Below are 13,852 nucleotides of genomic sequence, written 5' to 3' on the forward strand. Positions count from 1 at the left end.
AAATGGTCACAGAATCAGGTGTGAGTGCCTTTGTGTCATGCAGCTAAACACAAAGTTTCCAATACCTGGATGAGCCCAACTCAGAACTAGTGCCCACCACACTGGCAGTGCTTCAGCCCGAACAACCCCGAGCACTGCTGCTGGCAGGTGGCAGGGCAAAGCACACGTGCTGACCACCCGAAAACTCAAGAAGAGACGAGGAGTGCTCCTTCACACACAAAAGCACCCATGAACAATAAGTAACAACAGCAGAAAGCCCCTGCTCCAGGCCTGCGGCTCATTCACAGAACCTTGTCCTCCAATTTAAATCTGAGATGTAAGAGGAGAACAAGGTGGAACAGATCTGCCACGGATAACAACGGAACAGAAAGGTCAGAAGTGTAACTCTCAGGAGCCCCTCTCACCAAGAATTTCATGTAAAGACCAAGAAGAGTTGTTTCAGCCCCTGAAGCAGAGGACACGAAGCAAAGCCCCATTTCTTAGCTGCAGAGGCGATGCCCCACACTCATTCACCAAAGGAAGCAGCAGCAAATCTCTGCCTAGATTTAAGGAGTTTCCAAAGCTCTTTGCACGTTCCTGCAGCTCAGAGATCCCGGGCTTCCCTGCAACAAGAAAACACCAACACCCGAGCACCCCTCCTCTGCTCCCCCAACCCACCAGACCCAACCTGATCTATTCGCCGACTATTTGCCCCAAACTGGCGAACACAGGGAAGCGAAGCCTCAGAGCGGTTCTGTTACCTTGCATTGCTGGCTGCAATGGATCAGCCCAAATCCCAGCCCAGGAGGAGCAGCAGCAGCGCGGGGGTGGCTCTGCGGCTGACTCCCACCGCAGACAGCCAGAGCAGGTGCGGCGAGCGAGGGGCTCTCGCTAGTAAATCAGCGCTTCGCCAGCAAAACGCTCGAGTGCTTGCCCAGAAACAAAAGCAGTCACATCATAAACCAGAGGGTGACATCAGCACAGGGATTGCATTTCCTACGCGGGTTCAGATTTCATTGCTTGTGACTGGAAATTGGACTCGTACGATCTGAGTTACTCCAACTTTTCACGAGAGGCGCAGGAATCCCTGATTCCAGTTTGTTAGATAAGACTCACTTCCAAACTCTCTTTATTTCTCAATGACCTGACAATAGAAAAGAACAACCAAGCAACACTCCTAACAGAAAGTCAAATGCTAACAAACACCATTATTAGTCTGATTTCCCAAGCCAGGTGCTAACGAAGCAAGCAGCCAAACTTCCACTGGAAAGGGTCAGTGTTATTCCAACAGCCCAGTCTGGGGCACAATTATTCAAAACGTCTAAACTGCCCTTTTCCCTACTTATTCAGAGTTCTGCTCTGCCTCTTCTTCTAAAATTAAAGCTATCAAGGATTTGAAAACATACATTTCATCATTCCTTGGTTGAGTCATTGTTTCGGAGCATGAAGCACGATGCATTCTGCTTACGGTCCGACTCCTTCCCCAACCTGAAGTGCGTTTGTGATTTTCCACATACAGCTCTTTGGGCTCTCCAAAAGCAACACATCCAAGCCTTCTATACAAGCCCAATGGGCCAGAATTAATCTTCCCGTGAGTTACATGATGTTTGCACGGGGTTGAGAAATACTAGAAATAAAAGTTCTCTTGGCTGAGTTAGATGCAACACTGCGTACTTTCTGCTACTAATGACTCTTTAGTAAGTACATCTATTACCCCACATAGTCCAGATCCCTCTGATTTAGCCATCACAGCAATTTTCTTGGTAGAAAAGTGTTTACTGAGTTAAAGGTTGCCACTGACATGCCTTAAAATTTAATAGCTTCCATTTCTCTCTGAAAATTTCTACGTGCTTGGAAAAGAGGCAGGTAATAAATAATACTCACCCAGGACACGAACTGAAGATTAGCTTGCTTTCTTTAGAAAGTACTTTAGCTCCTTGACTCCCTATTGCCAACAACACAAACATATATGATGATCCAGTGCAAGACCATAAACATAGAGTGTTCAGTTTCCACAAACCTGACATCCCGTACATCTCACAGGATTTTTGCTTCATCGATTCCCTAACAGCTGCCACCAGCAGAAACACTACTTACCCTTACAACACCTGCAGGACAGGGAGTTATTTCATCTCCCTCCTGGGATTTGCACCTCGGAGGATTTTGGCACAGGGCAAACCTGGCAGAGCTAAAAATGGAACCAAGATCCGTGTCCCTGGCCAGCACTGAAGCCAGAAAGCTTCTTTCTCCTTCTGAGATGCAGCAGCCTGGAAACTTTGACGCCCACTCATGCATGCTACAGCCCTATGTCCAAACAGATCTCGCAAACTGAACCCTTTGTGAGAAGCTGGGGAGAAAGAAAAGAAGAGGCGGACAGACCCGGTACTGTGCAGTTGCAATGTACAGTTCATCTGGACCCTAGATCTTTTGCCCAAGTAACACTGTGCCTTTGCTAGTTGCTGCTGGTGTTGAAACTTTGGGCTTTCGAGGTGAAAAGCTGGAGGGCAACACTGCAGTGGAGCACTCTGAGCTACGTCCCAGTTCAAATTGTTAATTCTTAAGAACAGAAAAAGCCATTTCTGCCTTAAATGAGGGTGGTGGAATTCCAAGGAAGTCAAAAGCCTGGCAAAAGCCAGCAGTTTAAGCTAGTACTTGGGATCATGACTCTGACAACACTGCTTGGTCACAGTGACAGTTCAGGATCTGCTGCTGCTTGATTTTTCACCATCCTCACACCCTAAGCACTGTCTAGGAATACTGCCATCAGCTGCAGACCTCAAAGAGGAATTTTTTGCCGTCAGCCATGCTGGTTATGCCTTCCAGATAGACATTTGTATTATTATACAATTTCTTTTGTTTCATTAGAAGAGCTAAAACAAAACCGACATTTCTCCCCAGCAGTACTGAGCTAGTACATAAACCGTTTTCGTGGAAAAGGGCATGATTTGCAGCCACCATCTGATCAGCAGCAGAAATTACCTAACCTCTAATATACTCACATGAGGGAAATCCTGTGGGCTTGGGTCATTCGAGAAATAAGGTTACCTTAGAGTTACAGGAACAACACATGTCCAGAGTGGGCTACAATCTGGTAAAATACGGTTTGAAAAATCAACTGCTAATTGTTTCTACAATTTGCATTTTATGTTAAAAATTCTCCCAGAGACTTCTGGAGCCAGAGCTCAGTCTGGAAAGGATTTTTACGGTCACACTGTAAACCCACAGAAAGCAGGGATCTAGAACGGAAACAGGTCATTACAGCTAAAATACTGATCCTGGGTTCTGCCTGAGACAGCTGGGATGATTTCTCCAGTTAAGCAAATTACTGTAACTAAAACCCACTCTGATATTTAAAGACATTTGGAGAGATGCTGAGTAGTCACTCTTCTTCCCGGATAACAAGATAAGAACCATATTAATTGAGGAGTTTGTAAGTAAGCACTTGAAATTTAGGTAAGCAAATTCAAAATATCAAGACCATATTTACATTCCAGGGTAATAATTAAATATTTAATATCTTGTGGTTCAAGTATTCTAGGTTTTTCTATGCACCAAAATATTTAGTCATGTAAAAAACATCTGTAGCAGCTGGAAGACATTCGTTTGGCCTGCTAAGATTCATTAGTTTAAAAACACATAAATAAAGTGCTCATTTTATTTCCAAAACTCTAACACTGCTTCTTTCAGTTCTCTTAGGGTGCTTGGTGAATAACGCTTAAGCAATCTTCTCTGCAGGAGGTATTAGATACCAGTTTCACAAATGCATACAAATATCTGTTAACTAAAACAAATCTTGAATTTAGGTTAATGCTATTCTGTATTGACTAACCCAAGTCATTCAGAGCAATATGAAAACCAGCTTGCAAATAGCTTAATCCCTATTTTTATATATATTTTTTTTTTCTCCCAGGCTCCCAAGTTCCCAGTGCCGAAATCTACTTTTAAAAATCACTGATGAAAGGAAACTTCTCTTCAGAAATGGGATTCAGATACCCGTGTTATGGAATTACAGGAAAACAAGACTTCATGCATGCCTTTTCTCCCCAAAAAGCTCCCGCATAATCTTAATGCTTTTTAAAAAAATCAAGTAAACAAGGGCACTGCTGAGATCTTAAAAGAGAGATGAATTCGACTTAGTACACACAGGGATCACTTCTGGGCAACAGTTTGCAAAGGGTTATGTATTGGCCAGCCAAGTTTCTTTTGCTGGAAGATGCTGAGGTTTTAGTGAAGTTTCTGCAGAGTATGCAACAGTATTCAGCATTTGCTCAGCTAATGAGTTAAATCATTGCAGCTCTCCGATGACTTGAAGATTATGGGTGTAGGAAAGGGTACTGCTCAGCGAGGGGAACTTTCAGCAACCACCACCAAACTGCGGTTAAAACAGACACCAATGACTCTATTCAGCTCCCAAACCTCAGACAGTTTCCATTTTCTCAATAACAAAGCATTTTTGTGGAGTGAGGTAAGAGGCCTCCATCTGCCAGGTCTAACTCCACTAAAATTGCTTCAGAGCCCGGCCGAGCGAGGGCTGGCCGGCGTGCAGAAGGCGGGCGTCCCTCACACCAGGACAAAGGGACAGCAGGACAGACGTGGAGAGCAGCCTCCTCGGGTCCGTCCCACGAATTCTGCTGGGATTTGGTGTCAAAAGGAGCCTCAAGCGAGCTCCTAGCAGCACACAGCTGGCGAGTTCAAGAGGCTGAGGAAAGAGCGAGGCTTTTCACTGAGGATGGGCTGAAAGAGGCAGGAGGGAGCCGAAGACAAACGGCTGCTGGTGTTTCAGTGCTCGGCAATCCATCACAAAGTGTCAGAAGCACAGAGAATTGGGATTTAGAAGCGAACGCAGGCCTCTGAGCACACAGTACAGGACGTGGCCTCCCCACGGGATAGCGCAGCCTGAGGGCCCGTCCACACCTGAACGGTTGCTTGTCCGAGCCAGAGCACTTAAAGCTTCGGAACAGAGGTCAGGAGGCATTTGGGGTTTGTTGTTGTCTTGTTTTGGTATTTGGCAGCCTGTGGGTGTCTTGGCATCTCAGCTGCAGGAACACCAAGCACCTTTTGTTTGAAAGTCAGCCCTCAGCTCCTCTGAAAATCGGACCATTTATGTAGACGCAGATAAAGACACTGCCTCCTGCCAGGACCCCCCCCAGCTCTCCCCTCTCTTGAACTGGCCACTTGTTAGTCATCTTCATTGCCATTTTGAGACTCAGCTCCAGGTTCAGCACATCCCAACCTCCCGCCCTGCCAAAGGATGAGAGAAAGAGAACACCACAGCCTCGGGCTCCCTCATGCAATAAAGGTAAAACCCTTGGGACAGCACAGAGGTGAGGCCAGCTGGAAAGAGCTTGGAGAAGTGGCTACACAGCACGTAACATCAGGAAAGGATCCTCACGGAGCATGTGAATCTTCTGACCCGTTTTTTGTCCCTGCATAACAAAGCCTTTAAAAAGCAATGCTGGAAATTCTGCCAGACACGACAGCAACTGGTGCGAATGGACGACCTGTGACTTGGGCAGGTCAGAACATCCAGGACCCAACTGAGCTTCAACTTTGGTAAACAGCACTGCCAAGGGCTGTTATTCACACCTCTCGGAGCCCTCATTCTGCCAGTGTGACAGAATGCATACAAGTTTTAAGAATCACAGTTCAGAGGGATTAGGAAACACAGAATCCATTCCAATTGCATTATTTTAGTCTGGTACATCAGGTTTTATATTTATGAGGACAACAGTAAAGATTCCTGAGCAGAAACTGCCCCAGAGCCATTTTGCACTAATTTAATTGAAATTTGCAACCTCCAGATCTATGCTATTACTGCAATACCAAACAAGAATCACTGGGGATAGAAACAAGCAACAAACATAAAAACACATGGAGCAACTGCAACTTTTCTCTCAGCTCACCTGCAACCCAAATTGAGCAATGTGCTAACTTGAGAAATTTCACTCCCAAAGATGCCAACTTTCTAACCATTAAAGCTTATTGCTGCAGATCAGACACAGCCTCCCAGCCACGCACTGACACAAACCAAGGAGGAGCTTTTTAATGCCAGAAGATACGGTGTTTGCTTCCAGCTCCGCTGCTACTTTCCTGACTGGCTCTGCAAAACTTCCTTCCCCCCTAGACGTCCAAGTTTTCTCACCATCTAAAGCAAAGAATACAACAGTTCAGTTGGAAGAGACCTTCAAGGATCATCCAGCCAACTGCAAAAAGGCAGTTCTTCAGTTGGTTTTGTGAAGGACTTTGCATTCCTGTAGCTGTTTCTCCTGTAGTTTTGAAAACATTAACGTTGATCTCCTCACTATCTAGTTTAATGCCAGGTACCCAGCTGGATACCTGGAGAGCCCAGCTGGCAAGCAGCACACCATCTTTTCCCAGCCGTGACAAAACATCTCCCAAGCCAGCTTTCTTCCTACGAAGAATGCTGATGTCACATCTCAAAAATCCACACTGCTAATGCGAGCCCCAGCGCGAGGTCAGCCAAAGAGGACTTCCATCAGAGATGAGCTCTGCTGGAGAAGGCTCCCTGGAGATCGTAAGAATAGCAACTCAAACCCAGATGGCAACAACGTGCAGCACACATCTCCAGCAGATGCAGGCACGGGGCAGAGGACTATGCAAACCGACCAAAGGCCACCCCAATTTCTGCCATCTGCTAGCTAGATGCAGAAGCCTGGGCTGAAGGCCTTTGGGAAAGGTCAGGATAGGCTTAAAGGCTCTCAAGATATTGCTTTTGTTCTCACTATTAGCTTCTCAATTCCTTTGTTAAAGATACGAATCTCTCTGTAAGGCAGTTATTTGGAGCCAAGAGTTTAGATATTATTGCAAAACACATGCTTAAAAGAGACTGGAAATGATGTTGGCAGTGTTACAGAGGGGAGTGAAGCGCAGCTTTGGGTCAAAACAAAAAAAAATAAATCTAAGCTAGTAAGCAATTCCCATGTGATAGTTTGGAAGAGCCAGCAAAAGCTTCTTCTAGAAAAAAAACAATACTGTGAGAACGAAGCTAACAAGAGCTGGCTCTTGGAAAAATAAAAAGGCCAGTAATAAGCCCGCGTATTGCCAACAGCACATATTCAAGAGAATCTTTCTGGGAAACCAGCTCAAGTCATTATGCTGGAAAGCCCTCAGGGACTAGGGACCTTGAGGCTAAATGCTGGCAAATTGCTTCATCAGTTAAGCTGGTCCCAGTGTTTTCTACTGCGTAAGAATAATTTGTTTTAGCCTACAGGTCTCTACAGAGCAATGGGTAAATTCAGGCTGCTTCCTCTGGGAAGGGAAACTAAGCGCTCAGCAAAGCCCTGCCCATGCAGGCCGTTTTTAGGTTTCCCACCATCACTTCAGCCCAACAGCCGACCCAACACACGCAGGCTGTTGGCTTTGCTTTAGTCCCTGTGCCCTTCGGTGCCACTTACCTGGGGGGAAAATCACCCGAGCTGCTCCTGCCAGCTCGCCACCAGTGAGCTGTCGCCACAAAAATGCGATGACTGTGCCTCCACAAAAGCATCTTCTGGAGACTCATTCACCCAAAATGGATGTTGTCAGAGCGATTATTCTGATGTAGCTTGTTTTCCAGAGGAATAAGGAGACCTTGCTTTATCTCTCCATTTCAGAGAGAGATTAGTTAATACATCAGGAAAGAGATACACTGATGCAGGGAGATAAAGGCAAGGCTTTTGTTTGAGGTCTTCTATTTCCAGCCCAGTTACTCACAGTTGCAGGAGCATACAGAGAGCACAGAAGACAACAAGTGTGATCTCTAACACCAGCAGAGAAAAATCCTGCATTGGCAGGGGAAGTCAAGGCACTACCTTGACTTCCCTCCTTTTCCAACCCCTTTTCTGATTCACATTGCCATCTTCCTTCCAACTGACCTAAATAACATGTTCAGGCAGCACTGGAAGTATTTCCGCCTCAGACTTCAATAGAAGCAAGATCTCCACATCTGGAAAGGGTATTTCTCAGGAAAGTCACACCACAGGTGGCTTAGGAGTGCTTTTCCCAGGAGAGGAAAAGAAGCACCCTGTCTGGTCTCATTTCAGCAGTAAGACTTCCTTGCTGCAGGAGAACAAAGGTTGCCCAGGAGCACAGCAAACACACACTGTGCCTGTGCCCAAGCCCCAGCTAATCTGAACAATGTGGGCAGAGGATTCAATTACCTCATTTCCAGGTGTGCTGTCAGCATGAGCCATGACTGGCTTGGGATGAAAGAGGAAAAGCTGCTCCTAGCTCTGGACTTGTCTGCATCGTTTATGGTAATTATTGCCCAGCAGCCTGTAATCCTTTAATGTCATATCACTCTCACAGCCCTCAGTCTCTCTAGAACCTTTTGATCACCACTGCAGAAGAGGCTGAAGGCCAGAGCACGGGGCCCACCACAGCAGAAGGCATGCCAACCCAGGCCGCAGAAAGAAGAAGGCAAAGAAAAGCCATGGAAAAAGGACTTGGGTGATTCAGTCAGCTTCAGACACAAAGCGATTACGTATGCTAGCAGCATCCAAGCACTTAAAACAGATGCATGTCCAAACAATTAGTCTACCTGTCCAGCTGTTCACTTCAGCACACCACCTTTGGTAACATCACAGAGCATTCAACAGGAATCACAGGAATTCAACGGGGGAGAATCCAACCCCTAGCACTACATGGCTGTTTCACACAGAGAGGTTTTTTTTGATCCTCTCCAAAACTCATTCTTTATCACAAGTTCAGGCACTTGTGATAGCCACGCAGATACCTCACCTCTCTGCAGCCCCCCCGCAGACTACTAATCTCAATGTTATCTCACAGCAATGGCCCCCACAGGCTGTGCACCGAGTAAATGAACAAGTAAAAAGTCAATTGAAAATGGACTCGTTGTCAACAAAGAAATGTACTGTGGGGGAATACAAGAAAGGGCTCCAAAGCTGGACAGACCGCCCCACAGACCCTTGGCAGCCTGAGAGATTGCTTTCTTCTTTAAAGCATACACATATGTACTGTTCTTCTATACAGGAGGTTGTACTTGATCTGCACAACCTCATTTTCAGGTAGTTGAGCTTCAAAAGCTAAAGGAGAAAATAAGCAAGAAAAACCCACATGCCTTTGTGCTACAGCACGACTGTTTAGTCCATAACAGCTAGTCTGTATCTGTTATCTCTACATTTTTTATTAGCTCATGTTTACCTTGGCTGCACATCCAAGCAGTCATTTAGCCAGGGTGAGAGAGGAAAATCTTGGACTCTCAACAATGGCCAAGCAGTTTAATCTGCCACTGGGGACAATGACTTGACTCCTATTGGTGTTTAGCACTGGCAGGGTCAAGTGTAACATGTGGTGAAGGAAGCACTAGGGAAGCAGATCTGCGGCCATTCCATCAACACTGAGCGTTTCCTTGAGCTATTCAGAGGTCCCTTTCCCCCCCGAGAGCAGAGTATGGCTCCAGCTGCCCAGTCACCTGCACCAGCTTCTTCCCTAGCTGGATTTATGACTTCAGGGGCTGCCAACAGCTCCAGGTTGGATGCAGCACATTCCCTTGGCTTACGGCTTAGATGCTCAAGACTCAATTAAGAAGCAGTTAAGATTACGTCCTTGGCATCGGCCACCAGGCTGGTGCTAGGAGCTGATTTATGTTCTGAACAGAAGTGACACTTGTCAGGCTGGGCACAAACATCACCCAACTTCTGTCCAGCGATGATTCTGATCAGAAGGGGCTAGAGTTAATATTTATCCATGGTGCTGATTAAGATTTTTTTTTTAAATTTGTATTTGAGAAGTTCAAAATACTTTATATATGAGAACTCTGTAATTTGCAAACCTGGAACCATCTACAGTAATATATTCAGAGCCATATCAGAAATGATAGGAGTTAACAGTCAGATTAACCCAGGCTAAATAAAGTCTAAGTGAGATTGCACTAAGCACAAGAACATAAAATTCAAGATCTTTATTGCATTGCTACTTGGATTCCGTGTTAAAACATTTTTAAATAACTCTTGATTAAGAGTTTAAACACGATTAGCTTAATCCTAACAGCCATGTCTTTCTGTTTCCTCCCAGAGTAACACTATCATCTCAGCAGGCTCCTGTTGAGTAAGGGCAGAATCATTATTTAAGACTGTTCTCCATTTAGCAACAGACACCAACAGACACCAAGTGAGTCACTCGGCAGAGGCAATTCTGCTAGGATGAAATACAGGAAGGTGGAAGCCATGTGGCATTCTTCGGTTTCCCCTTTCCTTTCACAACCAGACCCTTGATATTTTCTTCGACAGGAAAACTGACACTCCCCCTCCCTGTAAACTGCTGACAATCGCATTTTACACCTGGCAAAACCAGTGCAAAACGGAAGGAAGAGAAAAAACAAAGAGCAAGGACTTTTCTCAGCAGCTGCATCTCCCCAGAATGGCACATTTTTCTTTCCAACAGTAGCCAAAGACACACTCCTTCTTAATGGGCGAAGTCCAGTAACTACATATCACATCAGTCATCACAAGAAATGCCACTATCAAACTGTTCTCTAACAAACTACAGGACGGAGCATGCTGCAGAGCTGCCAAATCCGGCTGTGGCAAGATCCCAATGGAACCAGCACAGCCCGTGCAGCTGAACCCCTTCGCTTGCAAACTCTCAGCACTCGCATTTGAACGTCCTGTCCTTTAAAAGCAATCCTAAACTTTTGGCAGTAATCTGAAGATTAAATACTGGTAAAGTTTCTCTGCCCCCCAACAATCGGTCTTTTCCCTTTCCTGGCTGCAGCTGGTAGCTATTGTTATAGCCATTCTTTCTTTGTTGTCTTTTACGTTTGTTCTGACGACTTCAACAGGCAAAACATGAAGATCTCTCTTCATTTTTCCAGTTTGGGCCTCAAAATCACACCTACATCAGCAGAAATAGTCAAAGTCCTGTAAGGAATGAGGGGACACGAGCTTGCACCCTGGGCTGGAAAGCTGAGCACAAGAGCCAGTGTCACCCAAATTGCTTTCTTGCCCGACCACGCCGGGTGCTTGATAGTGGGCACAGGCAGGAGCAGTGGATGTTGACCAGGGATACCAAACACCGAAGCAGAAGTGGCTTCCTTATATGAGCAATTACCAGAAATTATGAAACTGTTTGTCCAGTTAAGAAGTTTGGCTTCTATTCAGACCAGGCAGCCAGTCAGTCCCCGGTTTTCTGTAAATATATATACTTGTCTATGGAAACTTTCTGACATGAAAGGTGAGGCAGAGGCAAAAAGGTTTACACTCACGTCTCTCCTGAGGCTCCTGATGCAATTAGGGTTCTTCAAGCATGACCTCATGCAAGCTGAGCACAGCAAAAATCCCGCAGACACGAGCAAGAACCCCAGCAGGCCACCATGAAAACCTTGTGCATCACTGCTGTGATTACCGTAAAAGTCCGCTTCTAGGGAGAGGGGAGCAGGAACCACTTGAGCACTAAGAATAACCAATTTATTCCATTTTCCTGCTGGTGCTGCAGAAAACAGCAGGCCGTGTAACGGCATCAGCCGAGCTACAACTGGGAACCCAGCAGAAAGCATCTCGCCTCATAGCACAAGCAATAGCGCGAGTCCTGGCTGTGAACTGAACCAAGTGCTCCCGAAAGTGGTGCGCTGGGAACTCCAGGAACTTGCCCACTGAGGAGATTTTTCTAACTCCATCATTTAATGTTTTAGACCTGGCAGAAGCAAACCCTATAAGAACATCACTGAGCTTGCTCTCCTCAGAAATCTATTGCCCACTGAACACTGTCCTCAGCCACACAAGGCTGTTACTCTACAGGAAAAAAAAAAAAAAGTGTGTGTGAGCAGGGCAACTGCAATGACATGGGCCAGGAAGGAGACTCTTGCCTTCCTTCCCCACAAGGACCTGGGAGAGCTGAGCCCCCCAGCTGCCGGCTGTGTCCTCAGCCAGCGTGGCTGCTTCAGAGCCTGTTCTAAAACGAACTGCAGTGTAAACAGGAAGCCGAGCTGACAGCAGACGTGCTGCAGATGGCTGCAAATCCTGCAGAGGGAACGGCAGTGACCTCCCATCCTCCCCAAGACCAAGGAACCAGCCTGATCCTCAGCGCACGAGTCACTGCTCAGCTCTCCGGGTGGTATTTCAAGGCAGGGGAGGTGCCCAGGTTTTCCATCAAGAGGCACCTCAGAAACATCCAGTATGGAGCAACAGTGGTGCCCCAGCAGCTGGGGCCATGGGACTGTTCACAGGACATCCCAAATTCCATAGCAGAATATTTCCGAGCACCACCCTGCCTTCAGTTGTGGCAAGGCTATGTCACCAGCCTTAAAAGTATATAAAATTACAGTCCTAGCTGGGTAAGAACTAAAGTACAATTCTGTGCCTATTAAAACTTCTAAGGAAGAAGCTAGCAAGAGAAGGAGGAAACCCTGTGGTCTGCATCCTTGGAGCAGTGGAAAAAATGGCACAAAAATAGGACAGAAGAAATGGCAGACTTCCCCTTTTCTGCCATCCTGCTGATAGCCTGCCCATCAGGAAGTAAAACCACATTTTGATACAGCAAACTGGGGAAATTAAGCAGATTCAACGCCTTTGTGAACATCATAAAAATATTACTCGTTTCAAAAGGCAGATTTTTAAATTCTGGAGACTCCCAAGGAAATATCCAAGAAAATCCTTCTCAAAAGTGAACAGTAAGGGATCATTTGACAATCACACATTCACGGCAGCTGGGAGAGCTACAGATTTCTACCACCTGGTAGAGGGGTCAGAGAAGTACCTGGAAAAGCTATCTTACCCCAACTTCTAAACAGTCCATGGGTGCTGCCACCAGGTCATCAGACCCAAGGTCTTGTCCAGAGTGGCCTTTCCTGTGCTTCTATGATAGGTTTTCTGATTTGGAAACATTTCTTTATGGTTTTCAAAACAGAAACAGTGAATGTATTGAATTCAAATCCAAGTAGAGCAATCTCAGTATCAAAGCCTGCACTACGGAGATAAGTAACCGCCAGCATATGCCATCTATTTCAGCTTTGAGTCAGCGCAGAGCAATTCCTCCCAACAGGCTTTAACCAGGCGAACTGTGAAGTACCTTCAGCATTTCCATGCATTCTCATGAAAGAGACAAAGCAATTAATGTAACCGCAGGTGCAAAATACCTACAAAGCTCAAAACCAAAAGAGAAAACCTTACCTGCAAGAGAGCACAGAGCCATCTGAAACCAAACTGCGTTCAGTAGAACACATTTTGCAGCGATGCTGAGCTATTTTTCAAAGCCACAAGATGCCAGCTGTGACGTTTGAGCTTTTGTTTAAGAAGAAAAAAGCAAAGGCTGGAGGAGCCTTACCCCATACCTACCCTGGGACTCCCTGGACACACAGCAACCCGCTAGGGCGTGCTGAACGCTTCTCTGCACTAAGTTTGCGCATTTGGTTTAACTTTACTTCAGAGTTTATTGGGCGGGTAAAGTTTCAGAGCTTTAATAAAACACAGCTTAAGCACTGCAGCTTCACAGTCTGGGAAAGAGGCACGGCAGAAAGGCAGAAAGATGTTTTTTTTTTCTTTCTTTCTTTAATTTCTTTTAGGAAACAACACTCGCTGCGCTTCCTCGAGCAAAACCCGGTGAAGGTCTCCGAGCAGGACCCACCTCGGGCAGGGACAAACCCAGCCGGGGTCCCGCGGGGATGCTCGGTCCCCCCTTACCCCCCAGCCCTCCCCCGGTGCCCCGGAGCCCCCCCCAGCCCCGGTTCTCCCCACCTGCTCGGCGCCCCGGGGCCGCTCTCGCTGCTCGCCCCGGCGATGTGCAGACTGGGCACGGCTCGGCACAGCTCGGCACGGCTCCGTATGGCTCGGCACGGCTCGGCACCGCTCCCCAACCCGCGGCGGAGCCCAGCACGGCCCCGCCCGGCTCGGGGCGGAGCGGAGCTGAGGGGCGGTGA

General features: G+C 46.6%; 1 protein-coding gene across 5 annotated transcripts in view; it reads right to left on the reverse strand.

Annotated features, from left to right (window-relative positions):
- Positions 1-13,830, reverse strand: part of FHL3 (four and a half LIM domains 3) — a 27,882-nt gene extending 14,052 nt beyond the window's left edge. For 2 of the 5 annotated variants that reach the window (XM_027443757.3, XM_027443756.3), the window contains exon 1: positions 741-911. In XM_027443757.3, coding sequence (XP_027299558.1) covers positions 741-747 — 7 coding nt within the window. In that variant the 5' untranslated portion in view covers positions 748-911. Of the gene's footprint in view, positions 1-740; positions 912-13,271; positions 13,291-13,670 lie in introns of those variants that run through there. The other 3 variants (XM_027443754.3, XM_027443755.3, XM_072027576.1) reach the window with 3 other exon arrangements.
- Positions 13,831-13,852: the final 22 nt, after the last annotated feature.

This window comes from Anas platyrhynchos, chromosome 24 (genome assembly GCF_047663525.1).
Source record: "Anas platyrhynchos isolate ZD024472 breed Pekin duck chromosome 24, IASCAAS_PekinDuck_T2T, whole genome shotgun sequence".
NCBI classification, from domain to species: Eukaryota; Metazoa; Chordata; class Aves; order Anseriformes; family Anatidae; genus Anas; species Anas platyrhynchos.